General features: G+C 41.7%; 1 protein-coding gene across 9 annotated transcripts in view; it reads left to right on the top strand.

The window, feature by feature from the left end:
- myo9aa (myosin IXAa) overlaps positions 1–25,000 on the top strand; it is a 105,723-nt gene that overhangs the window by 53,768 nt on the left and 26,955 nt on the right. For 6 of the 9 annotated variants that reach the window (XM_047810374.1, XM_047810373.1, XM_047810376.1 and 3 more), the window contains 8 exons: positions 2,562–2,662; positions 2,777–2,903; positions 4,494–4,583; positions 13,473–13,589; positions 13,921–14,055; positions 18,822–18,943; positions 20,746–20,887; positions 23,460–23,655. In XM_047810374.1, the coding sequence (XP_047666330.1) occupies positions 2,562–2,662; positions 2,777–2,903; positions 4,494–4,583; positions 13,473–13,589; positions 13,921–14,055; positions 18,822–18,943; positions 20,746–20,887; positions 23,460–23,655 (1,030 nt within the window). The remainder of the gene's footprint in view (positions 1–2,561; positions 2,663–2,776; positions 2,904–4,493; positions 4,584–13,472; positions 13,590–13,920; positions 14,056–18,821; positions 18,944–20,745; positions 20,888–23,459; positions 23,656–25,000) is intronic. The other 3 variants (XM_047810381.1, XM_047810377.1, XM_027153179.2) reach the window with 1 other exon arrangement.

The raw sequence follows: 25,000 nt of genomic DNA, 5'->3' as shown, positions 1-25,000 counted from the left end.
AATAACGAGGCCAGAGGTTTCGGAGGCTTCAATATCAGTGGCTGTGTTTTTGTGAGTTTGCCTGTTTTTAGTCATGCAGTAATTCCACACTTGTGAATGCAGATGCAAGAAGCTTATTCCAGTCAGATTTGGTGTGATTAAATCAGCCAGTGACCCCCATCACCCTCCCCACATCACCCCACCCCACAAAGTTTCATTTACAGGCTTGCGAAAGCTCTGCGTCCTTTTGCGAATATCGAATGTTATTAATATCGGTGGAAATAAAGATCCCGGTGAATCTTCATGCCAAAATATTAATCCTCTGAATGCAAGCAATTCTGTAATAGCTGTCATGCCACTTCGAGCTGAAACCCTAAAACACCTTTCTGCAGCCAGAGTTTGTTGTTCTTGGAAAGCGTGATGACAGTTAACATGAGAAATTGCCCTTTCTCCAGTTCCTACTCTGGAAACGTGAACACTAACAGGCTGGATCCTGGTCTAAGCGTGGCACCGATTATGTTTCAGAGTTATTTGCCTTTCCATTTCTCTGGTATGCTGTAATTATAGGATCGATGGCCGAGGTGGGAGATGAAGGAGACGCTGTCTCATTACAAGGCAGACGCTGTGTAAATGCGCTGGTGTTTTCATGAGCAGGTAGATCCACTCAGTGCCAGCTCAGGAATTCTGCTGTCAGTGACAGTTTTTCCTCCTGTACACGCTCTCCCTCTGAGCCTCTATACCTCCCACACCGTTTACTATCAAAACCGGGAGGAAAGGGAGGCATCCAAAACGAGATGTATCTTTAGGACTAATCCAAATCTAACAAGTTTAAAAGACATCACCGATCTCCATCCGGGTGACTCCTACAGACTCGAATTTCTGCTACGTCTGGGCTCGCAGCCATTACATTTCAAACCCTGTTAAACACGAGCTACTTCAAAAATGCCCCTTAATTTATACTCTGTACTTATTTAGATTACCTGCTCCTTTGCTGTCAGCCCAGCATGCATCATGCTGCCGCTCAGCTCCATTTCATTCAATGTATTAAGTAATAAAACGCTGATTCCCTTATTGCCTTTGCACATGCACCAGATTTACCGCTAAAGCACTGTAAATTTTCCACCGCGAGGGCGGTATATGCCGACACTCCTATTCACCGGGGCCTTTATTTCCAACCCGGAAAATGTCTGGTTTCATCAAATTCCATAAGGACACGGCGTGTCAGTGCAGAGAAAACAGCCAAGCAGCTTTGCATCCACACGTGTGAGCGTTACTGTTTATCACCGAGTGGCTTATGTCATTAGTAGAGTTTCCATTCATCTGTTTCATGCACGTTTTTAATCTGAACCTAAATATTACATTCATAATTGTCTTTTTTTTTTTAAATGATACATTCAGATACAAATAAGAGTATGCATTAGTTAAAGGCCATTAAGGCCATCACTAAGAATCAGTAGAGCTAAAAAAAAACAAAAAACTAAAATACTGTTTCAATAAATAAAGTCTATAGAATAGAATAAAGTAATAAAGAGAGAAATACCAACATATTGTTGTGCATGTTGTATATTAGAGCAGGGAGTAAATAATACTGTATATGATAATATGACGATTGTAATAATATAATAGAATATAATAAAATTGCTAATTCCTCGGTTCATATTCAGAATTCCTCAGTTCGTTTAATCGGGTTTCTAACTTTCGGGAAGATAGCGAGTCGTTCTTCAGAAAGCAAATGTAATTGGAATATTCTTTCATTTCAAAACTGTTCATTGTACGTGAATATTAAGACGCTAGCTAAAAGAAGCTAGAAATGACCTGTAGGATTCTGTTGGACTCATTTCTCACACTTGTGAGTTTGTGCATATTAACACCGCCTTTATACATATACACATGTACAGTACTGGGGCTTTATTTTCCCCTGCATATCTTAGAAAAGAGTAACATGTGAATCTAAATATGTAAGATTTAAATATACGTAAAGTCTCGAATGTGTTTGGAAGCAGAAATGAACCTAGTCCATTAGCGATATTCTGTTTGGAAATGTGTTACAAACTCGTATAGAGAGAGCAGAGATTGAACACCGAGACTCAACCGTGGTAACCGTGGAAAGTAGGGATGTGGCAGCTCAGTGGTCAAGGTGTTGGGCTACTGATCGGAAGGTCATGGGTTCGAACCCCAGGTCCACCAAGCTGCCACTGCTGGGCCCCTGAGCAAGGCCCTTAACCCTCAGTTGCTCAGTCGTAAGTCACTCTGGATAAGGGTGTCTGCTAAATGCCGTAAATGTAAATTGAATAAACGATATAGAAGCGTGTTCCAATCTCTCCAAGACCGTGGCCATCGTCTCTTTGCCTCTAAGTATTATTTTATTAACCATGAACAGAAATATTCTCACTTGTGGACTTCACAACAATTGTAAAAACATTTGAATGGAAACAGCCTGCGTGTTGGTGCGGGAGGCCGTGTCGGTGCATGCTCGAGTTGTGTAGTGAAACGGAGGTGTGCCGTGTAACTGCACCTCTGGGGACACCTCACATTGTGGGGAAGTGTTTAATGGCCAGTGACGCGTTGCTTCTTGAAACCAGCAGGACTGCTTCACCGTGGAAGGAGAGGATCTGAAGCACGACTTTGAGCGTCTGCAGCTGGCCATGGAGATGGTGGGGTTCCTGCCAGCCACACGAAAACAGTGAGTCACTTGCATCTCTCGCTCGCTCCTACTCTCAATAATAAACCTTCCCATACTGATTCCAACTGAACTGGTTGTCCTTTCTATTCTTTTTTTTTTTTTTTCCCCTTGCAGAATCTTTTCCCTGCTGTCAGCGATTCTTCATTTAGGCAACATCCGGTATAAGAAGAAGACGTACCGGGACGACTCCATCGACATCTGCAACCCTGACGTTCTGCCCATCGTGTCAGAGCTGCTGGAGGTATAAATGACCACCTTTGCTTGTGTTTTGTATTTGTAGGTCTGTTTTTAGTCTCAGGTGACGTTATCCACTGAAGCAAGGGTGAGTCTTTGAGTGGTGATAAACAGCCACTGACAAAGAAATGGAAACTCGATTCATTTCCATCACACACTCGGTCATATGTGCTTATTTTTTGAATGAAGCCAAATGCTTTGGAAAGTGCAAAGGCTTAGTAGGTCATTAGCTAGCTAGTGTCTAGTGTCTAGTGTCTAGCTAGCTAATGACAAAAGTAACTAACAAATGTTAAGTGTGTTAAATGTTAACTCTACACTACTAGCTCTGACCCGCCGTGGCTCTGAAGTTCGTTACTTATATTTTCCATGTAGTTTTGTGGTTTTCAAGCCTCGTCAAGTTGAAAAGGAGGCCACAAACGCTTTCTTCGGAAAAATCAGACCTAAACTGTATGTGGAAACTAATCAGAGGATTAGTTTCCACATACAGTATGTTTAAGCTTCCACTGTCAAACAGTTTCTGTTCTGTTTTCAGTTCAGACAAACTTGTCGATTCTTGTCAGTTACTTGTCCCACTCATTACAAATTCACTCCGTAAAGATAAGGCTGTAAACACCCGGAGTGTATAAAACTGACTTCCTGTAGTTTTGTAACAGATGGAGATCAGATCACATTTTAGCACGCTACTGAAGCAGAAATTCAGAACTCTACTTAGCGCAAAAAAAAATATCTTCACTGACATTCTGTGGGCCACGAGGGAAGTTCTAACGCTTTCGTAAGTCAACACAAGGAAGCGGTTGGGACCTGTGATGCGATTTAATGAACAGTTCAAATAATAATGCCTTTAATGTGCTGAATAAAGCTTTTATTTCAGTGTAGAACGAAGTGTGTAATTCTAGGAAATAATCATCAATTATCTCCCTACATGTGTGAGGTCCAGAGGCTAACGAGTGTGTCTGAGTGTAAAGGTGTTCATACATTCAACTCCAAATCAGCTGCCATTAAAGGATATTAACATGACAAGTACAGTATCAAATGATTACCCACTTGTCCAGATGACGTTATGGCTGGTTGCCAGTTAACACGAACTGGCTAGAAAATGAAAGATGCAAGATGGTTTGTTTACGGCTGGTACTGCAGACAGCCAGCATTCAATAAACAGCGTTTATTGTTATTGTTTATCGATCCGTTGTTCTGCTTCTGATCAGGGGGGAAAAGCCTGATCGTTAAAATGTCTGGGTTTTACTTTTGAAAAGTTGTACTATTCATTATTGTGCCTTCTACAGACCTCTTTTATGGAAGCAGTATTTATTCTCTCCAGCATGTTGTTGTTTAGCTGCACTCTCTTTCACCCAGAGTCACTGTTTACTTTCTGACTTCCAGACGAAAAGACTTTTAAATGCCATACAAACTGGCACACTGTAGGGTGAAATTATCTGCTAGCTTGTTAGGAAGCTGGGGTCAGAACGTTATCCTCTTAGCCATGCGTCCACATAAATGTATGGTCTGGAGGTTTCACAGGTCCTGCAGTGAATTTCTGAGTCCTAAACAAGCTCTAATGGTGAATTACGTGAACTAATCTTCATGCTCTGCATTCCAGGTGAAAGAGGAGATGTTATTCGAAGCCCTGACGACGCGGAAGACGGTGACGGTGGGAGAAAAGCTCATCGTGCCCTACAAGTTGGCCGAGGTGAGAACCAAACCAGCGCAGACTTTATTTATTCACACTCCTGAATTCTTCATCAGTCTTCAGTGGAAAATTGCAAATTCCACACTTTGGCCGTTTTTATAGTCCTTTCTCATCCGTAGCACAGCCGAGCTCAGATTCACAGGATCCGATCATACGACATGCGTCAAATGCAGATCCCATTCCTTATTTAGGAATCCTGTCTTCACCCCGTTTCATGATGAAACTCTGTTGCAAGCAGCCTTGACCGTGACTTTTACACACAGCTGCTGAAATGGGTTTAAGGCGCAACAGCTGCAGAGTTATTTAAACTATTATTCTCAGCGAACAGCAATTATTCCTGAATTTTGACAGCCTGTTTATCGCCTACATGCGTCGCTCAGAAAAACAGCCAGACCAGACCGACAGGACGGACTTAAAGAGAAGTGCATAATCGTGACCATGTCCTCCGTGTAATGTGCGACAGTGTCCTCCTCGAGGTGCTCGGGTGATGCGGCCCTATGGCTCCGAATGTGCACAGAGATCAAAGGATGCTTCTAGAAAGACAACTTTCCAGACACATGAATAAAAAGCAACACATTAATAGTGTATACGAGTTGTGTAAAAGTTCTCACGTTCCACTGTTTAGACACCTCGAGTTCTCAGTGAACGCTAGTCTCTTGTCTGTCGCAACCAACCACATAAATAAACTGGTGGACTTGTGGAGACATTCTTTATGGAGGATTTTAGGCCGGCGTGATCCTATCCCGTGGGTCAACTTTCATTTTCTTGCTTTTTCAGAGGTTTTTGCCCAAACGGTTAATGACGAAGTAGCAGATACACACATACCACGCAGTAAGCCGATTAGTCAGATATCGGTTACTGTCAATAACAGCAGCTCTGACAGTAGATTTAACTGCACAACTATCTGCATTACACATTATAGCTACACCATACATCGGAGTAGCAATAATGAGTTGTGTAAGGATTCGATTGGTGGCATTTTACATTCAGTCTCCAGTGTAACAGGCAGAACATTTTCAGCAGACAATAATCTGAGTTTTGGGTCTTCAGGGTGAAAAAAAGTTGAGTTCCTCTAAATGGATCATGGATGTTTCTTAAGAAATAAAAAAAATACAAATGTTAATCTTTTGGCAGTTCTGTGTATGAGGAATTAAAGGAATGAAACCCTTCAGGATGAGTGGGTCTTGTAACACAGGGCCTTTTTACACCTGGTCACTTCATGTGTTGTCTCTGATCTGATAGCTATCTGATTTGTTAAAACTGTTCCGTTTACATCAGGCCACATAAATGCGTCTCGGCGAATCGGATATCGATCCGATCTTTCTACTCGCGCCCAATATGCTAATATATTTTACCTCATTTCCGGGGTAATTGAAATGGAACACGCTTTGGTGTGTGCGGTTTTCAGAAGGCAATCAAAAAGAAGACGAATAAACTTGTTAGGATGTTTATGCTACAAAAAACAGCATTTACATTTATTTGTTTCTGGCGCGATGCACGACTCGTGACTCACCCGCGAGTCACGTACTTCCGTTTGGGAGGAGTATAGCGCTGACGTATGTGGCTTGAACAACCACATTCATTTACACCTGTCCAGTTTCATCTGAAATGCGTCCCAGACCTCCTCCTGAAGGGGTTTGAACCATCGGATTTATATCCGTTTCGGAGGGCATTTAGACCTGGTCTTTTTACCATCGGATAGCTATCTGATCACAGAAAACGCATGAAGTGACCAGGTGTAAAAAGCCCCTTAGTCACTTTGTGGGTGGAAACATAACGCTGTATCATCCACCACATCACTGATTTTTTTTTCTTTTTTTTTTTTTTTTTTTCTGATCGCCGAACCCCAAGCGTATTATTTCTTATGAAACACTGCAGCAGAATGATTCGGACCTCGAAGTTGTGTTTGGCTTTAGCTTAGAAACCGAGATTTGTTAAGAACGGACTCTAATCTTTTTTTTATTAGTGTCGCCTTAAAAACCAACATAAGGCACAGCTCATAGTGACATTCTAGCTGATGTGGACACACACACAGACTGGCAGGATCACAGATGGCTGACTTCCTGACTGATGCACACTGTCCATCAGGAGCCTGACACCAGGGTTATTAAACACACTTTAATCGACACAGGCTTCTTTTAGCTCCGATCCCAAATCAGCTCTTCTAATAAGTGCTTTTCTCTTTATAACACTATCTCCTAGTTAGAGGTCATGTTCACATTTACTGTAAGCACTGATAACTAAAACCTCCCTGATTTAATTAGACTCATTTGTGCTGTGTAATAAAATCGAATAAATTGCCTCTGCACTAAGAGGTATCATTGTGGGTAAAACGAGCGATTGCTTAAACATGCTAACGATAAAAAACAAACCTGATTAAACAAGGCTTTAGATCAGGGGAGTCAAACTCAAAGTCACAGTGGGCCAAAATATAAACCTGAGATAAAGTCACAGGGCCAAACTGAATATTTATTGAAAATTTAACTACAACTGATATGTAATGTTTAACCTTTTTCACATGGAAACAAACTTTAGTTTTGCTTAAACACAGGATTTGGAACAACCAGAGCTCGATATTACAAACACATAAGAAATGAAATTTGAAATAAAAGACACATCAGTGGTGTTCATTTCACAAACTTTGACCATACATTTTTTGACAAACTCTCCCTCATTAAAGGGCAGATTTTGCCGTCTCTGCTGCCACGATAAAGCTTTACAGACTTTACAGCAGCTTCACTTTTTTATTTAGCTTTCATGGATATTGTTCCTCTCTTGTGGTCCTCACTAAAGCTGGATCATGTTGATAGACTTATGTTTCTAACTAAAACCTTGACAACACAAATGTATAACATCAAAAACTGTACAAGGAGATACAGAAAGCAAACAATGAGCATTACACACACTAAAATATATATAAAACAGAACAGCTATGCTGTGTTAGTATCAGTGAACTGTGAATGAACCCCTTATAGTCCATATATACATCTTATCGATCTATACTGATGAAATTTCATAGAGCAGCTATACAAAATACATTGTATGGAAAAACACGTCTCCTAAAAGAGAGAGTAAGTGGAAGTGAACACAGTGTATTGGGAAAGGAAGAAACTGGAGGGATTAGTAGTACTTAACTTTTTCATGGTTATCTATTCTGACTTTACAGCAGCTTCACTTTTTTATTTAGCTTTCATGAACATAGTCCCAAGGCATTCTGGGATTTGTAGTATTACCGGAGCATGCGGCTAGCCTGTTGTAATGCACATTTGATATGATCTCACGGGCCAGAGTTTCACACCCCTGCTTTAAATGTTTCTTGCCACACTTATGGATAATCGTTCGTCTCGTATAAAGCCAGGTAAAGTGATATATATATATATATGTGGGTGAGCTGATGATTTTCTGTAATGGAAATGTAAACTGCATGCAAACCTTTTCACTAGCACTTAGAAATTCAGAGATGGGGTTTGCTTTAGTTTTGCTTTGTTTGTTCTTGAGCTTTTAACATCCACTAATTAATTTCTACAATTTTCTATACTTGATCTTATCCCAAAGAGGATTCAACATGTACCTGATTATTGACGGATGTTTGTTTGTAAGTTTGACATGTAACAACAAAGATGCAGTCCGAGTGGTGTAAGATAAATCCTCTTCACTTATTCATAAAGGGGATTGATCAAATAATAGGCACGAATGAGTTGAACCCAATCTAATCCCTGCCCTTGGCATGTATTCATTTGCACAGAGCTCCTGCTCCAGAAGTGACTCTCGGGTTACAGCGAATCGCATCGCAGGTGCTAAAGGAAATACATGTAATTACATGTAAATAAATCCATTTAAGGGCTCGGATCGCATACCTAATTAACTAGCAGACGTTTTTAATAAACTTTTGCAGGTTTTCTCAGGTTCTATGTCGTCGGTGTGATTTAAGTAGTTCGCTTAAATCAGATCCAAGAGTTCCATGGCTATGTGCTCACATCAGATTGAAGCTGTGGCACGCTGAAGAGTGTTAAGGGGTTTACTGATGTTAATCATGCCTCAGGGAAGTGCACAGACATGAGTACATTTACATTTCCAGCATTTAGCAGACGCTCTTATCCAGAGTGACTCTCCTTTTATACAACTGAGGAGTTGAGGGTTAAGGGCCTTGCTCAGGGGCCCAGCAACGGCAGCCTGGTGGTCGTGGGAATCAAACTCTCAATCTTCTGATTGGTTCACCTTCAGCACTTTAACCGCTAGGCTACATTTTTTCACAGGGACCTACAAACTTGTGCGTGCTCCTTTTTTGGAAAAAAATCGTCATCAGCGCTGCAAGTTTAGTTAAAGTTAAGAGCGATGCCGATCGCCATTATTAATAAGAGTATGAATTAGCTGTCTGTTTCTCTGTCATACAGCTGTCTTTGTTCTTAAGGCTGCGTTCACTTCAGGATTTCTTCAGAAACATTCTGCTGTGATTACTGAGAACAAAACACACACACACACACACACACACACACACACCACACACACACACGCCCAACATTCTCTTATTTAAGCTGACGCATCAGCAAATCAGAAATGTAGGACTGGAAACCTGTGTAGATTTTACACTAAAGGGAGGAGTAAGGGGAAAAAACTGACTTTTTGTTTGCTTTGCTGCTTACCCCAGAAAATCTGCTACATGGAAATGTACAAAGGTTAGACTTTAAAATGTCAAGATACTGAACATTTACGTACGTACACAAATCAGACATTCTTACTAGTACTAGAATTACTATACATTCTTACGGGTTATATCAGCCAACAGGTTAAATAAATATTGTTGAACATACAGTATTTACACTGGGCTGTTTTTGTTTATTGTCTTTTGTGTATTGTCTTTGTGTTTGTTTGCACCAGGTTACACAGTTAGCCTTTATGTATCTATAACTAACTTAAGTCCGTAGCTCTGTCTTTGTTTTATGTAGCACCATGATCCTGGAGAATCGTTGTCTCATTTCACCGTGTACTGCAACAGTTGTCGCGAAATGACAAAAGTTTCTTGACTCGACTTGACTTGACGTGACTTAATGCTAATTTCGAAACGATCACGCTCGTCACTTGCAGATCGCCCTGTCAGGACTCCAGCGTCGTTTCCAGCGTCTCCGTTTCCACTATATTAATGTCCTCGTTAATATGATGTCGAATGTCATTGAAAAACGGTGAGAAAGAAAAGTTGCTCTTTTTTTTGTCTGTGTGTTTGTGTTTGAGTACTGTTTTGATATATTCTACCATACCTCAATTCTCACTATTGTTTGACTACAAATATGTGCCTTAAACCCATCTCTGTACTCAAGGCCTACTCTCGCAGACGCTCTCATCCACAAAGCAGAGGTCACAATCCCAATAACCTCATCTACCCTCCTCTGTTATGTAAGTCTCAAACAGTAGTGGTAGGTGGGCTCTGGAATTGTCAGTCTGCGGTAAAGAAAGCTGATTTTATCTCTGCTTTAACTTCCCATTACTCCTTTGATTTTCTTGCTCTAACAGAAACCTGGATATCCCCACAGAACACTGCTACACCAGCTGCTTTATCCTCTGCCTATGCTTTCTCTCACTCACCACGAGAAACAGGCAGGGGTGGTGGTACAGGTTTATTGTTGTCAAAGAAATGGTGCTTTAAACCTCTACTCTTCTCTAATTTAACCATCTCTTCTTTTGAATTTCATGCCATTTCAGTTACCTCTCCTATCAACCTTGTTATCATTGTTGTCTACCGCCCTCCTGGTCCCCTAGGAAACTTCTTGGAAGAAATGGACTCACTGCTTAGTGCTTTCCCTTCCGATAGCTCCCCCCTGACAGTGCTTGGTGACTTCAACCTCCCCTCTGACAAGCTACATTCTTCTTCCCTCCTGTCTCTTCTCGACTCTTTCTCCCTCACACTCAACAGCTACATCCCCACACACAAAGGAGGCAATGTCCTGGACCTGGTTTTCACCCGTCCTTCTCCAGCTACAGATGTGACTGCTACCCCACTCCACGTCTCTGATCATCACCTGGTATCCTTCACCATCACTCTACCTATCTTACCTAAAACTACCTCTCACCCCCTTGCTCTTACTCGCCGCAACCTTCACTCTGTCTCACCTTCATCTGTAGCTTCTGGCACTCTTTCTTCCCTTCCTGATGCTAAGTCTTTTTCCTCACTACCCTTAGACTCAGCCACAGATACTTTCCTCTCATCTCTTTCCTCAACTATGGACTCCCTCTGCCCTATGTTCGCTAAACCCAAGAAAACTTCTTCCTCTGCTCCTTGGCTTTCAGATGTGCTGCGCAACAATCGAAGAGAGCTAAGATCATCAGAGAGAAAGTGGAAGAAATCACAACTTGATGCAGATCTTGATTTTTACAGAACACTTCTTGTCAAGTTCTCCTCAGATGTGACTTCTGCCAAGACTTCCTTCTACAAGGAAAAGCTTGAAGCTTCCTCACATGACCCTCGGAAATTCCACAACATCATCTCTTCTCTGCTCAACCCCCCGGCTCCACCTTCTTCATCCTCCCTGACTGCAGAAGACTTTGCTTCTTTCTACCAGGAGAAGATTGAGGAAATCTGCCGGACCTTCACTTCAGCCCCGACTGCACTTACATCTCAGAGTATGGATTCCCCTACACCTTCGTTGTCACATTTTTCAACTGTAGCAGCAGAAGAGATTTTACAACTCATCCAGTCCTGCAATCCTACCACCTGCCCATTGGATCCACTCCCTACCACTATGCTCCAGACCATCTCACAAGACCTCTTGCCCTTCATTTCCACTATCGTCAATAGATCCATAGCATCTGGTCAGGTACCAACTACTTTCAAGAGAGCAAGGGTTATTCCCATCCTAAAGAAACCTGCTCTGGATCCATCAGACATCAGTAACTACAGACCGGTATCACTTCTCTCATTTCTTTCAAAAATTCTTGAACGCATTGTCTATAATCAACTGTCTGTCTATCTCTCACAGAACAACCTCCAAGATCCCAAACAGTCTGGCTTTAAAGCAGCTCACTCTACAGAGACAGCCCTTTTGGATGTCTCTGAGAAGCTACATACTGCTAGATCAGCCAAACTATCATCCGTCCTTATCCTCCTTGACCTTTCAGCAGCGTTTGATACGGTCAACCACAAGACTCTCTTATCCTCCCTCAAGAGTCTTGGGATTTGCGGATCAGCTTGGGAATGGTTTGCCTCCTACCTGGAAGGACGCTCATATCAAGTAACATGGAGGGGAGTGACATCTGCTCCACGCAGACTCTCCACTGGCGTCCCACAGGGCTCAGTACTTGGTCCTCTTCTTTTCTCCTTGTATACTCACTCACTTGGTGAAGTTATTTCATCACATGGGTTCTCTTACCACTGCTATGCTGATGATACACAACTTATCTTCTCTTTCCCACCCTCAGATGCCACAGCTTCTGACCGGATCTCAGCATGTCTGGCAGAAATTTCATCATGGATGACTGCTCATCAGTTAAAGCTCAATCCTAGCAAAACTGAACTGCTGTTCATCCCAGGTGATTCATCCCCAGGTCACGATCTTGCTATATCCTTGCACAACGATCTGATCTCCCCTTCAGCCACAGCTCGCAACCTTGGGGTAACCATGGACAATCAACTGTCCTTTTCCTCTCATGTTGCAAATGTGACTCGCTCATGTCGGTTTCTTCTCTACAACATTAGAAGGATTCGGCCATTTTTGTCCACACAGACTGCCCAGGTACTTGTTCAGTCTCTTGTCATTTCTAGACTGGATTACTGCAATGCACTGCTGGCAGGTCTACCTATGAACGCAATCCGTCCTCTGCAAATGATCCAAAATGCAGCTGCCCGGCTTGTTTTCAACCTGCCAAAGTTCTCGCATACCACCCCGCTACTGCGATCCCTCCACTGGCTTCCGGTAGCTGCACGCATCCGGTTCAAAACACTGATGCTGGCCTACAAAGCCAAAAATGGACCAGCCCCCTCTTACCTCAAAGCCCTCATCATTCCTCGCACTGCACCCCGCAACCTCCGATCTACCAGCACTGCTCGACTGGTTCCACCATCTCTCAGGGTAAGAGGCAAGTATACTACAAGACTCTTCTCTGTACTGGCACCAAGGTGGTGGAATGAACTTCCCATAGAGGTCCGGACAGCCGAGTCACTGGCTATTTTCAAGCGGCGGTTGAAGACCTACTTATTCAGGAAGCACTTCAACTAGCACTTCTTTCCTTATCTTTTGCATTTAAAAAAAAAAAAAAAAAAACCCACCTTTGACACTTTTTCATTGTAACTTTGAACAAATGTTTTAAACTCATGGTATCTTAAGTATGTAACCTAGTGAACCAGCATTAATGTATTCAGTGTTAGAGATTTAAGCACTTATGTACGTCGCTCTGGATAAGGGCGTCTGCCAAATGCTGTAAATGTAAATGTAAATGTAAATGTTTGTTTTTAAGCGTAAACTTTAGCTAGCGCACATCCTCAAAAACTTGTCCATGTGGTGCAACACTTTCTGAGGCTGGCTAAATAAAGTTACACCAAGTCTCTGATTGTGTACGTATGTACTGTTCTAGGCTGTTATTGAGTACTAGCACCATGTTTTCCTATTACAGTCAGTGTATGAATGAGAAAAATCCTTCTAAACCTATGGCAAGGGCTTTTCTGAGGACTAGACTGGATCTACTAAATTATTAAATATTGTAAACGTCGGAGTTCATCTAAACAAACAAGCAGCATCTCTGTGTGTTTTCTGACAAATGCTGACGGGTTTTTGGACAGTAGGAATGTTTTACTGCAGTTTTGTTTTACTGCACCGTCTCCGGTCCAGGACAAGGCAGACAGCATAAGACACATTTGCTGGCAGGTTTTGAAGCTCATGGCTGTCTGTTGTTGTGTTTCAGGCTGGAACTGTGCGTGACTCCATGGCTAAATCTCTCTACAGCGCTCTGTTCGACTGGATCGTGTTCAGAATCAATCACGCCCTGCTCAACAACCGAGAGCTGGAGGAGTCGGCCAAGGTGAGAGAGGCTTCCATCAGATGATGGAGGGAGATAAAGTAGAGGAATGACTAGGAGCGCCGTCAGGCATGTTTCAGCTCTAATGGTTTATGATATAGATTTATCTGACGGGGATTTGCTGTGTCATTTTGCGGTTCTCTCTGCTGGAGAGTGCTGGTTTAATCTGTAAATTATAGATGCAGACATCGTGTAATGGATATATTCCGGAACAGCGTAAGCCGGGCCGTTATTTATCCCTCCCTCCCTTCCCACATAAAATATTGACAGTACATCAATAAGAATATTTCAGGGAAAAGCTAAACACTTCGTCTAACCCCGGTTTCTTTCCTAGATCCTGTCCATCGGTGTCCTGGACATCTTCGGCTTCGAAGACTTCGAGCACAACAGCTTCGAACAGTTCTGCATCAACTTCGCCAACGAGAGACTTCAGCATTACTTCAACCAGCACATCTTTAAGCTGGAGCAGGTGAAAGCGCCGATCTAAACTGCAGCGTTTCTCATCCTCTCCTCTACACACACACACACACACACACACACACACGGCTCAACATTACAGACTAATAACAGATTTATTGCCAGTAATTACAGCTTGATTTGTTTTGACTGCACACAGATTGAAAAGAACGGCTTGCGCGCTACTCGAGTTAATAACACAGCCACAAATCCCAGCTTGCATGAAGTCTAAATCATTTTAATGTGTTTACTGGTACATCAACATGTAACGATGGAATAAATTCCTACTTAGGAATCCAAAGTTATACGAACTCGTTGTTTCACTCTCTCTCTTCGCTCACATCCTCAACGAGAATGAAATCAGCAAACACTCATAATTAAAGTACTACTTCACTTTTTAATGTATTTCTAGAAATCGTGCACTTATTAAAGCTATATACGAGGATCTCCTCTAGTAAGAGAAGAACAGAACACGTCTTTGTAGTGGAACATTAATGTGGATATTTACAGACGTGGACGAAGCCTAAATCTATTAGCCAACACACCAGGAAGTGAATGTATATTCAATTCAGTTCAAGTTTATTTGTATAGCGCTTTTTACAATAGCCATTGTTTCGAAGCAGCTTTACAGAACATAAACATAAGGAATAATATAAAGAATTAATATAATAAAAATTCAAGATTATTATTAGATAGATTTAGTTCACAATGTGTATGTATTTCTCCCCAATGAGCAAGTCTGAGGTGAAGCCTTGAGAGGAACCAGACTCAAAGGGGAACCTCATCCTCATATGGGTGACACTAGAGGGTGTGATTATAAATATACAGTCAAACAAATGTATCGGTGTAAGGATCACACGGAGTTCAGATCTCCTCTTTAATATCACAGAGTCCACCTGGAGCTGGTAGATCTGTAGATGTCTCAGGATTCTCTCCGAGTCGGCCTCATCTCAGTGGAGGTCCAAAATCTTCATCGCACTTCATATGCACCGTGTTACTCGGCCCCCGTTACTAGTATAAAAAAAGATCGCTACCTTAATATCAGAAAGTAACGTGAGCAAGTCTGTGTCTTTAGTCCTGGGCTAGTCTTTTCTAAACACTTCATCTCTGTAACTTTAACAAGTAGTCAGCAAGTCATCCAGCGGTGATGTTTTTGTCCTCCCACACATCTCCTATGTGCTGAACTGTTTACATGGTGGTTTGTCTTTATTACAGGGATCGTTCTGGTAAATAACCCGACTTTAGTGAGATGATTAAATAAACCAGTCTTCCACAAAGGCACTGTAAAAAAGAAAAAGAAAAGCTCTATTGTATCACTGTGTATCATTCATTTGCTCGGCGTTAGCCTGAGGAACCTACAGCCCCCACAACCCATCATGTTAATCACCGGCTGTCAGAGTGCTGCCTTTGTGACTCACCTTTTAAAGCCCGTGTTTGGTTAAGGCTTTTATTTAGACCAAAAGAACACATATTACTGTCACAACCTGATAGCACTTGCTTCTGCTCATTGGTTTGTGAAGCGGGTTAAACGCTCGATCACTAATAGAGCTGTTAGTGCACTACAGATTTTTATGTACTGTATGCTTATGAATTCTGATGATCTATTCAAGATTCTATAATCGATGGAAAAGGAAAATATTACTTTGTTTTTGTTTGCATTTCTCTGCTTTCACACACAGGGAGGTGAATAAACGTGAACGCAAGCTCGATTAAATTTCCCAGGAATAAACAGAGATGGGGGACTCGAGTCGTATGACTTGACTCGAGTCAGACTTAAGTCCTCGACTTGACATTCGCGACTCGAGACTCGACTCGGACTCGAGTTAAATGACTCGGAACAATCTGTCTATAGGAACAAGATGTAGTTCAGTTCCGGGAAAGATTTTCCAGAGAGGCACCGAAGCTAATATTTAACCAGGAAAAATGTTTTCATTGAAACATTAGGAAAGCCCGAAGGGTTCGGCGAAACGATGATCATAATATTATAACACTTTCTTTCTACATGATATTTCGGTTTAAAAAAACCAAGTGCAGTCGTGTTGTACTGAAAGAGTTCACCCTTTCACCCGGACACTGGGAGTCGTCTGAATCCCGACGCTGCAAAGCTCCAGCTGAGCCGAGCACTCATGTCGACCACGGCGTTTTTGTACATCATCTTCGAGTGTACTTTACCATGCATGCACCGTTCATTTTGGTCTAAAGTGATGTTGAGTCTCGCTCTGCTGCTCTGGAGGTAGCCGAGTGCGTCTTTCAGGCATCCGAAGTGCGCTGTGCTCCTTTAAGTGCCAGATCAGATTCGCCTCGCCTCACTGATTGCTTCCATTATTTGATCAGGCAGCAGTAATCGCCGCTGGCAGTCCACAAAAGAGCAGTTCTCTTATGCAAGGTGCCATCTTATTACAAGCCCTAGACAGCTGGCATCAAAGGTGAGGGATCTGATTGCGATTAGATTAGATTACACTAATGCACTGCTTTTACTGTTCTAATACAAAGACACATTTAGAACTTGGCAATTGCAAATCACATTACGTTAAAGGAGTGTTTTCCCCGAAAAAGCACAAATTTAGGCTATTTGTAGGCTAATGAATCTAAGGCTGGTTTCATACCAGGTCCAGTTTGCTCAGGGTTGATTTTGGGCAGAGCGTCACGGTCTCAGGTTTAAGCATGTTCTTAGACCTTTTACAGTTTTTTTTTATACCATGTGTGTGGTGTAGGGGAGGAAAAAATAAAACGATATTCATTTATTATTCTGATTAATGTCTTAGCGAACCTACTAATCCATATCAAGCAGAAGTAAGCAACCACTAACCAAATAATACATCAGTTAGATAAACATTAATGTCTAGGTTGCACGCATAGTCACGCTCCAAAAGTGGGAATCTGGAAAGAGGATATTATAACAGCAAACTAGGTCTAAACCTATAATGTGATGTTCAACAAGTATATACGTCCAGCTCAGGGTTTTAAAATTTCTTTGCTTTGTTTATCTAAATGGGCTTTGGTTTTTATCTAAAGACCACAACATGCCTCTGCACTCCAGTGTGAAGCTAGAGGGAGTAACATGACAAGTTCCACCAAGCTCTTTACTTACTTACTCGCATGACTCACTGCCCGGTCTCGCCTACATTTGAGCTCCCAAAAGTCAGCCTCAGATAGTCTGCACAAAGGCACAACCTAAATGAAATCTCCATGTGCATTCTCGATAGAAACGTTTTTTTTTTTCCGCCTTTACTTTAGAGATAAAGTGTCAGTTGTTATAATTGTCTCCTACACTAGTTCTTGCAGTCATGTCCAGTTAAGGGCAAGTTTATTCAAATGTCTTTGGAAGGGGAAAAGTATTTCATGGTGCACCGCCCATTTGTTCCTAGACAAACACTTGGGCATGTGATATTCTCTGCCAAGTTCCACAATTTAATTGCTCGAAGACATGAAAAATAGTGGATTCATGTGTCAGGAAGGAGTTGGCGTCCGAGCGTGTGATGAATTCTAAGGTCTATGAGCTTTTCCCGCACCACAGAGGTGTCATATTTTACCTCACGATGTAGCATGCGTAGGTGATTAGTGGTGTGCATCGTCGTACCTCTTTACGAAATATTAGACATGGTGGCATGAGTAGTAGCAGCAGAAGTGGTTTAATAGAAGTGTCGGCGATGTTGGTAGTAATCATCCCACTGCATGCTGACTGAAAAGTGGGCGCCGGGGCTCGGCTCTGGGATATCCTTCTTGTTCCTCAGCTACGCCTGGCATGCGTGCCATCTGCCGCCCATAAATCCAAACACTCTGGAGTGGCTCTTGGAAAAGACAGACACACCACACATGCTCTTATTATACCATTAATGGCAGTTTTTTCCTCCTTTTTTCACTACACCATTTATGGGCATGTCGTAAATGGGGTTTTATTTGCTTTCATTTGGAAGCCGTTTGGGCTCATTCCTCTCGTCAGCCAAAAGAAGGCTGTGCGAGAAAAAAGAAAAAAGCTGCTGGCTTTGGTCACATTAAGTTCATTAGTGACCATGTTAGTGATCTATGTATGTAGGAGTATCATTAGTCATGGTATTCCATAGTATATTTTCTTAACAGATTTTGCTGGAAAGAATTCTAGTTCTGTAGTTATCGTATATCTGTTTTGATCCGAAGTTACACGCACGACACATGCTGGTGAAATAACCAGGGATTTTCTAGTTTGTTCTCGTCATTTACTGCTATTGCCTTTAACAAGGCTGAAAGATGCTACTTATTTATTTATTTATTTATTTATTTATTTATTTATTTACGAAACCCCGCCTGGATACCTTGTTGTATTTTCACAGTCTCCAAAATCCAGGGAAATGGTGGGGTGGGGGGTTTAACAGGGAAAAATTTGAAGCATACCTTTCATATTATTAAACCGCAGAGACCATGGGCAGATGCAGGAACGTTTCTTCAGCCTTGGTCAAGAAAACGCTTTCAAACACTTAGGTGGCCTGTTGTTCTGTTGCTCTGGCTGCTGTCCAGAGATGAAAGAAATTCCTGGGCTTGGGTGGAGTCATATGGAAGCATAACACGCTGCAATAAAAACAACATAACTGTTCATTTGTATGAAATAATCTGTTTATATGAAGAATAAAATCACCCAGTGGGCCAGCACAGCATGATTTGTGCATCTATTACTCCATGCACTATTGCTTTTGTTTTCAGTATGAGATCAAAACTCTAGAAACTCCGAGTTGGGTTCGGTGTCTCTCGTGAACGAGTGTGTGTTTAAAAGGCGTGTTAATGTTATCGTGTTTCTCCCCTCAGGAAGAGTACAGGGCAGAGGGCATCACCTGGCATAACATAGATTACATCGACAACACGGGCTGCATCAACCTCATCAGCAAGAAACCCACAGCACTGCTCCACCTACTGGACGAGGAGTGCAAGTGAGTGACGGAAAGAGCTTCAAGCTTCTGCACCGAACAGACGTCAACTGTACAAGGACATGAAGGGAATAAACCTCGTGCTCTTGGTTCATATCGGTTACATTTTGAAACCCGAGATGACGTTTGGTTCACCGTTTAGAAAAGAAGCTGTCACTTCTGCACCCCCTTTATTTATTTATTTATTTGTATTGATTCACGATCAAGGGAAATCTCATACAATTCCTTTAAAAAGAACTCGCTGGGTTTCGTAGTTCAAGTCTCATGGCACATTCTTCGTCTTCCTGTAGCTGTTGCTTTTCTGTTTCAATTTTGGCAGCAGTTCGCGTTCCCCTCAAGGCTAAAGGAGCACGGCATGTTGATCGTATTCCTGCGTTTCATTCCCTTTCGTTCTTTCTCCACTTGTTTCTGTCTTTCTCTCCGGACCTTCAGTCTCCTTTCTTGATGAGCATGATCAGTTAATAGTAACCGACGATATAACACTCCGCTCAGCCAGGTTTCTATAAAACTCCAGTCTTCCAGTCTTGGAGCTTATTTAATGTTTATTCCCTGGCATTGTTGTTTTTCTGCAGTTTTGCTCCATATCTTTCCAGTTAAAAATGTGTTTGGATTTAAAAGGCCAGCCTGAGGCTTAGCTTTGCTTTGGAACTGTTGATCACGTTCAAAGTTTTTACCAGAACGTCCGCAGTCCCTTATGGATCCTGGCCTTGAAAAACGATTTAACTCTAAAATGTGCAGGGCGGCACTACGACCCTTGTCAGTTCGGGGTTTTGGAAATAAAACTATGAATAATTCGTTCATTGTTAATGATTTGTTTTGAAAAGCAGGTAGGTTTTATATTGTGGAATAAATTGCTGTCCTTATATCACTGTCAAAAGAAGCTCTGACTCTGAGGCAAGTTCAGGTTTAACTGCTGCACATAATCCCAGACTGGTACTTTTCAATCTCGGGACTCAGTGCTGCCTCGTGTGTATGTAGTTTGTTATTGTTGTTGTTGTTATTATTATTATTATTATTGTTAGTTCTTCTTTCTTCTTCTTCTTCTCCTTCTTTCCTCTTTCTTTCTTCTTCTTCTCCTTCTTTCCTCTTTCTTTCTTCTTCTTCTACTCCTTCTTTCCTCTTTCTTTCTTCTTCTTCTTCTTCTTCTTCTTCTTTCCTCTTTCTTTCTTCTTCTTCTTTCTTCTTCTTCTTCCTCCTTCTTCTTCTTGTTTCTTTCTTCTCCTTCCTTCCTTCCTTCCTTCCTTTCTTCCTCCTTCTTCTTCCTTCTTTCTTCCTTCTTCTTCTTTCTTCTTCCTCCTTTTTCTTCTTCTTCCTTCTTTCTTCCTTCTTCCTCCTCCTTCCTCTTCTTCCTTTCTTCCTCCTTCTTCTTCCTTCTTTCTTCCTTCTTCTTCTTCTTTCTTTTTCTTCTTCTTTCTTCTTTCTCCTTCCTCTTCTTCTTCTTTCTTTCTTCTTCCTCCTCCTCCTTCTTCCTCCTTTCTTCCTTCTTCTTCTTCTTCTTCTTTCTTTTCTTCTTTCTTCTTTTTTCTTCTTTCTCCTTCTTCTTCTTCTTCTTCTTCTTTCTTCTTTTTTCTTCTTTCTCCTTCTTCTTCTTCTTCTTCTTTCTTCTTCTTTCTCCTTCTTCTTCTTCTTCTTTCTTCTTCTTTCTTTCTTCTTCTTTCTTTCTTCTTCCTCCTCCTTCTTCTTCCTCCTTTCTTCCTTCTTCTTTCTCCTTCTTCCTTCTTCTTCTTCTTCTTCTTCTTCATCACTGCTCACATGAAAGATGTATTTAACTTAAAAGCTAAAGTTCTGTTTCTTTTCCATCACAGCTTTCCGCAGGCCACCAACCAGACGTTGTTGGACAAGTTCAAGCGGCAGCACGAGGGAAACAGCTACATCGAGTTTCCTGCCGTCATGGAGCCGGCCTTCATCATCAGACACTACGCTGGGAAGGTCAAGTACGGCGTGAAGGTGAGAGCTACGCTCATTAACACTAGAGGCTTTGCTGTTGTGTTCTGAATTCTCACACATTACAAGCAGGATTTAAAGAAAGCTTTTAGCATGGCCAGTGTAAATTGTAGCTGCCATTGGCAGACTGGGTCCTAATGTCCGGGTTATACTTGCAGGGATGATTGCATTGGACCTCCAGTAGATGGGACATCAGATACAAAATAATCTCTGCTTTCTGAGCTGAACTGAACGTTGTAACTTTCCCCTACCGTGTTGTCATGAGCTGCAAATCAAATCCAACTCTAGTCTCACATTCAAAACTATTCACTAATGTAAAAATCCAGAAGACCGAGATTAGTTTTGGAGAGAAGAAATCCGAGAGGTTTTTCAGAACCCACTAGAGCACTAGTTTGTTTAGTCAACACTGCGCCTAATATTTGAGTTTGTATTGCACCACATGTAGCGTTCGTTTCTGAGGATGTGCACGAGTGGCGTTCCACTGGACCTCAGGGTAGGAGCTCAGCCACCTGACTTACTCACATCGAAGCAAATATCAAACGTAGCTTTCCGCACTAACCGACTTTAATTACCGTCGTCCGTTCACCTGAAAGAAAAGACGTATTAAAGACGCACATCAACATACCTTCATACACGATGTGCTTAAGGAAATAATTATCAGAATTTCAAAGAGCACGTACAGCATGTCGTAACTCTTCATAATGCTCAGTGGAGCTCAGAACAGTAAAATAATCCCAGCCGTGTAACAAGATCACAAGCTCACTTTTTTTTTTTTACCAAGATCTTACCATAAGGTGGAAATAATAAGCGCTGCTGGAAAACATTACATCATTGCAATAGAGTGTACGTTAGCATTTCTGTAAGCAATTTTGTTGTCTAATGCTGTTGGAGTCTATGGGAAGTCATTTTTGTGCTTACTCACAAACGAGCAGCCTGTCGGGACTGCGAGAAAGCTGTAGTCATTTTTCTTTAACCAGAAGAGAACCTGGCCTGTCCTGGTACGTGGAGTTTAATCACACCGCTGGAACGTGTCTTATTAATTAAATCACCATTTGGTCTAGATGTACACACGCGGACATTCCGCACTATAATAACTGTAATCATTAACAGTGACTTGTTTAGACATCCAAAGCGTTCACGTCTGTTTTTGTTTAGTCTGTTGTATCGTGAAAAAGAAACAGCATTGAAATGAAATGGATCTCAGTAGAGAGATTAGAGAGAAGTGTTCGTGCTGTTGGGATGTTTGCGCCGAACAGCATGACGAGTCGTGGTAATGCAACGGGTCGGGTACCGTGTCGTGTCAGTCGAGTCGCGTTATTAGATTCATGTGAGCAGCGATATCTAGTTTTGTTTTTGTTGCTCCGTACACATTTATTCCTATTTTCAAAGTCTTCACAGAGAAGAACTTTTTTTTTTAATTTGTATATATATAATCTGTTTTCTGTTTCATATTTCATAACATTATTTGCCATATGTTATGTGTATTCTCACGTCTGGTTGGTCAAAAGGTGAATGTGGCAGTAGTTTCTAAGGCCACGTTCACACTGCAGGTAAAAGTGGCCCATATCTGATTTTTTTTTGGGGGTCAAGTGACCAGGTCAGACTTCTTCAGGAGTAGTGTGAACACTCAAATCTACCCCAGATCTGATTTTTTTTCAAATCAGATTCAGACCACTTCCATATGTGGTCCTGAATCAGACCCAAATCCGATTTTTTTTCCAATGTGGCCGCAGTGTGAACAACCGAGGCGGATTTGATGCGAACTTTACGTCAATCTACATCGACATTCGTCACAATTATGCGTCGGCGAGCACGCACACAAACGTGACTACGCCTACAAAATGGATCAAATAATCAAAAGTTGCCCTCGACATCCGAAAATTTTCAAAACACTGCCTCTCTGTGCTGATATTACACGAACGTTTAGAAAGAAAAACAAAAATGCTTACTTCCTCCATAACCTCGCCAACTTTTTTTTTTTAATAACCTCGCCAACTTTAGCGCAACGGCGTGCTGCGTGTGACGTCATTGTCATTGTTAGTTTGCACATGCGGGTCAGTTCGAAACAGCAAACAGTTCACACTGGTATCTGATATAGGCCACATTTTAAAAGGTAATGTGAACAGCCAAACAAAAAAAAATCAGATCTGAGCAAAATATCCGAATTGAGCATTAAGACTTGCAGTGTGAATGTGGCCTAAGGGACTTTTGTATGTCAAACACTTTTTTATTTGATGTGCTTTCTCAGCAGTATGATCAATTGCATTTATTTGCTTTATTCATTTATTTCCTTTTTTTTTTGTTTAATATATATATAAATAACAGCACTTTGCATCCATGTTTTATATATGTTAGTGCAAACAGTGGCAGGCAGACAATACAGAACACTACAGGACAAAAAAAACACAAGGCATTCTATATGTTAGTATTGGAAAAGTATTGGGTCATTGGGGTTCTCAAACATTTATACACTTTTTTTTTTATAGCAGCAGTTGGACGAGGGTTCGAAATGTGGTGTGCAAAACTGCGAATGAATGAACGAGCAAAACAGCTTTCTCTCTCCCTCCACATTCAGGACTTCAGGGAGAAGAACACGGACCACATGCGGCCAGACATCGTGGCCCTGCTGAAAAGCAGCAGAAACGCCTTCATCGGTGGCCTGATCGGCATCGACCCTGTAGCCACGTTCCGCTGGGCCGTGCTGCGTGCTTACTGCAGAGCCGTGATGGCCTTCAGGGAGGCAGGGAAGAGACACACCGAGAAGAAGAGCGGTGAGTGTTTATTCGTTTCCAATAGCAGATATATGATCGTACTCTTTTAAGTCATTTAGAAGAGTCACACAGTGAGTGAGTGACACCTTTTCTGTCCAAAATCAGTGGTGTGTGGAAAAGCAGGAGTAATGATTTATTTGTTTATTTTAAATGTCTGAGCAAAACGGCAAAAGCAACAAAAAAAAAAAACTGTCCTTCTTGCAGAACATGTGGCTCTCAGCAATTTTCAGCGGGTCAGTTAAAAAAAAAAACCACCACGACAGCTATAACATTTTGCTGCCATCTTGAATTAGGCATCCATTTTGCCAGCAGAGTCACCGAGTGTCAGTAAGGTTCACACGAATAAAATGAAGATCAGGAACGCTGATAGGAAAACGTCATCTTGGATCGGTGTATAATGGATCTATTCATGTATCACACAAGTGTCTCGTGCCTTTATGCTTGTTTTCTGTTCTCTGAATCGTTTCATTGAAGTTTTCAGGATTTGCAATTCTCTGTAGGAAGAAACGTCCGTGCAGACGTTCGGTGCTTTGTAACGGTCAGTAACGTAATCGTGTGCCACACGGGAGAGTCTGCAGAACAGAGCCTCACACTTTCTCTATGACAAGCTGGATTTCTTTAGTATTAACTTTAAGAGTAAAAGAAGTCTGGTGAGAGAACAGCCATTTATAGCTGCTATTTTTATTTATTTCTTTAATTTTATTTTGAATAAAAAAATTGTACATGTTTCTTCTTTATCAGTTGCTTTTTCGATTTTTATATATATATATTTTCGATTTTTTCGATTCGATTTTTATTTATATATATATATACATAAAAGCCCTCAGTACGTCAGCTATGATGATGTCTATGGCACAGTTTTGTGTGTGTGTGTGTGTGTGTGTGTGTGTGTGTGTGTGTGTGTGTGTGTGTGTGTGTGTGTGTGTGTGTGTGTGTGTGTGTGTGTGTGTGTGTGTGTGTGTGTGTGTTTTAAAGCCAGCTCAGCTTCTGCATTTGCTTAGTGGTCCTGCATAGCATCTTTAACATTTTTCTTCTATTTTTAGACCTTCTTTAGCATTTTCTCCCTTTTACTATGCTGCAAGTACAATCTTACGGCTCGGTCAGCTTTCATCCTGTTACTCAAGCGAGATATCTTTCATATTTAGCTGAGCGCTCGAGGTAAGAGAGGCCGCTCGTTGGACTGCAGAAGTCCGCAGCGTTTAGTTTTAACGAGTAATGCTTCTCACCCCAGCGCTGCCTCTTTAGATGCTCCAATTATACTCAACCTTTTCACCTTAGACTATATATACAGTACACACAACTCCTCCACCATCACTGCTTCATGAATGAGCTGTGTGTTTCTCCA

This window comes from Tachysurus fulvidraco, chromosome 2 (assembly GCF_022655615.1).
Source record: "Tachysurus fulvidraco isolate hzauxx_2018 chromosome 2, HZAU_PFXX_2.0, whole genome shotgun sequence".
In the NCBI taxonomy this organism is placed as follows: Eukaryota; Metazoa; Chordata; class Actinopteri; order Siluriformes; family Bagridae; genus Tachysurus; species Tachysurus fulvidraco.
Note: the sequence above shows the minus strand (reverse complement) of the source record. Positions and strands in the feature narration are given on the sequence as shown.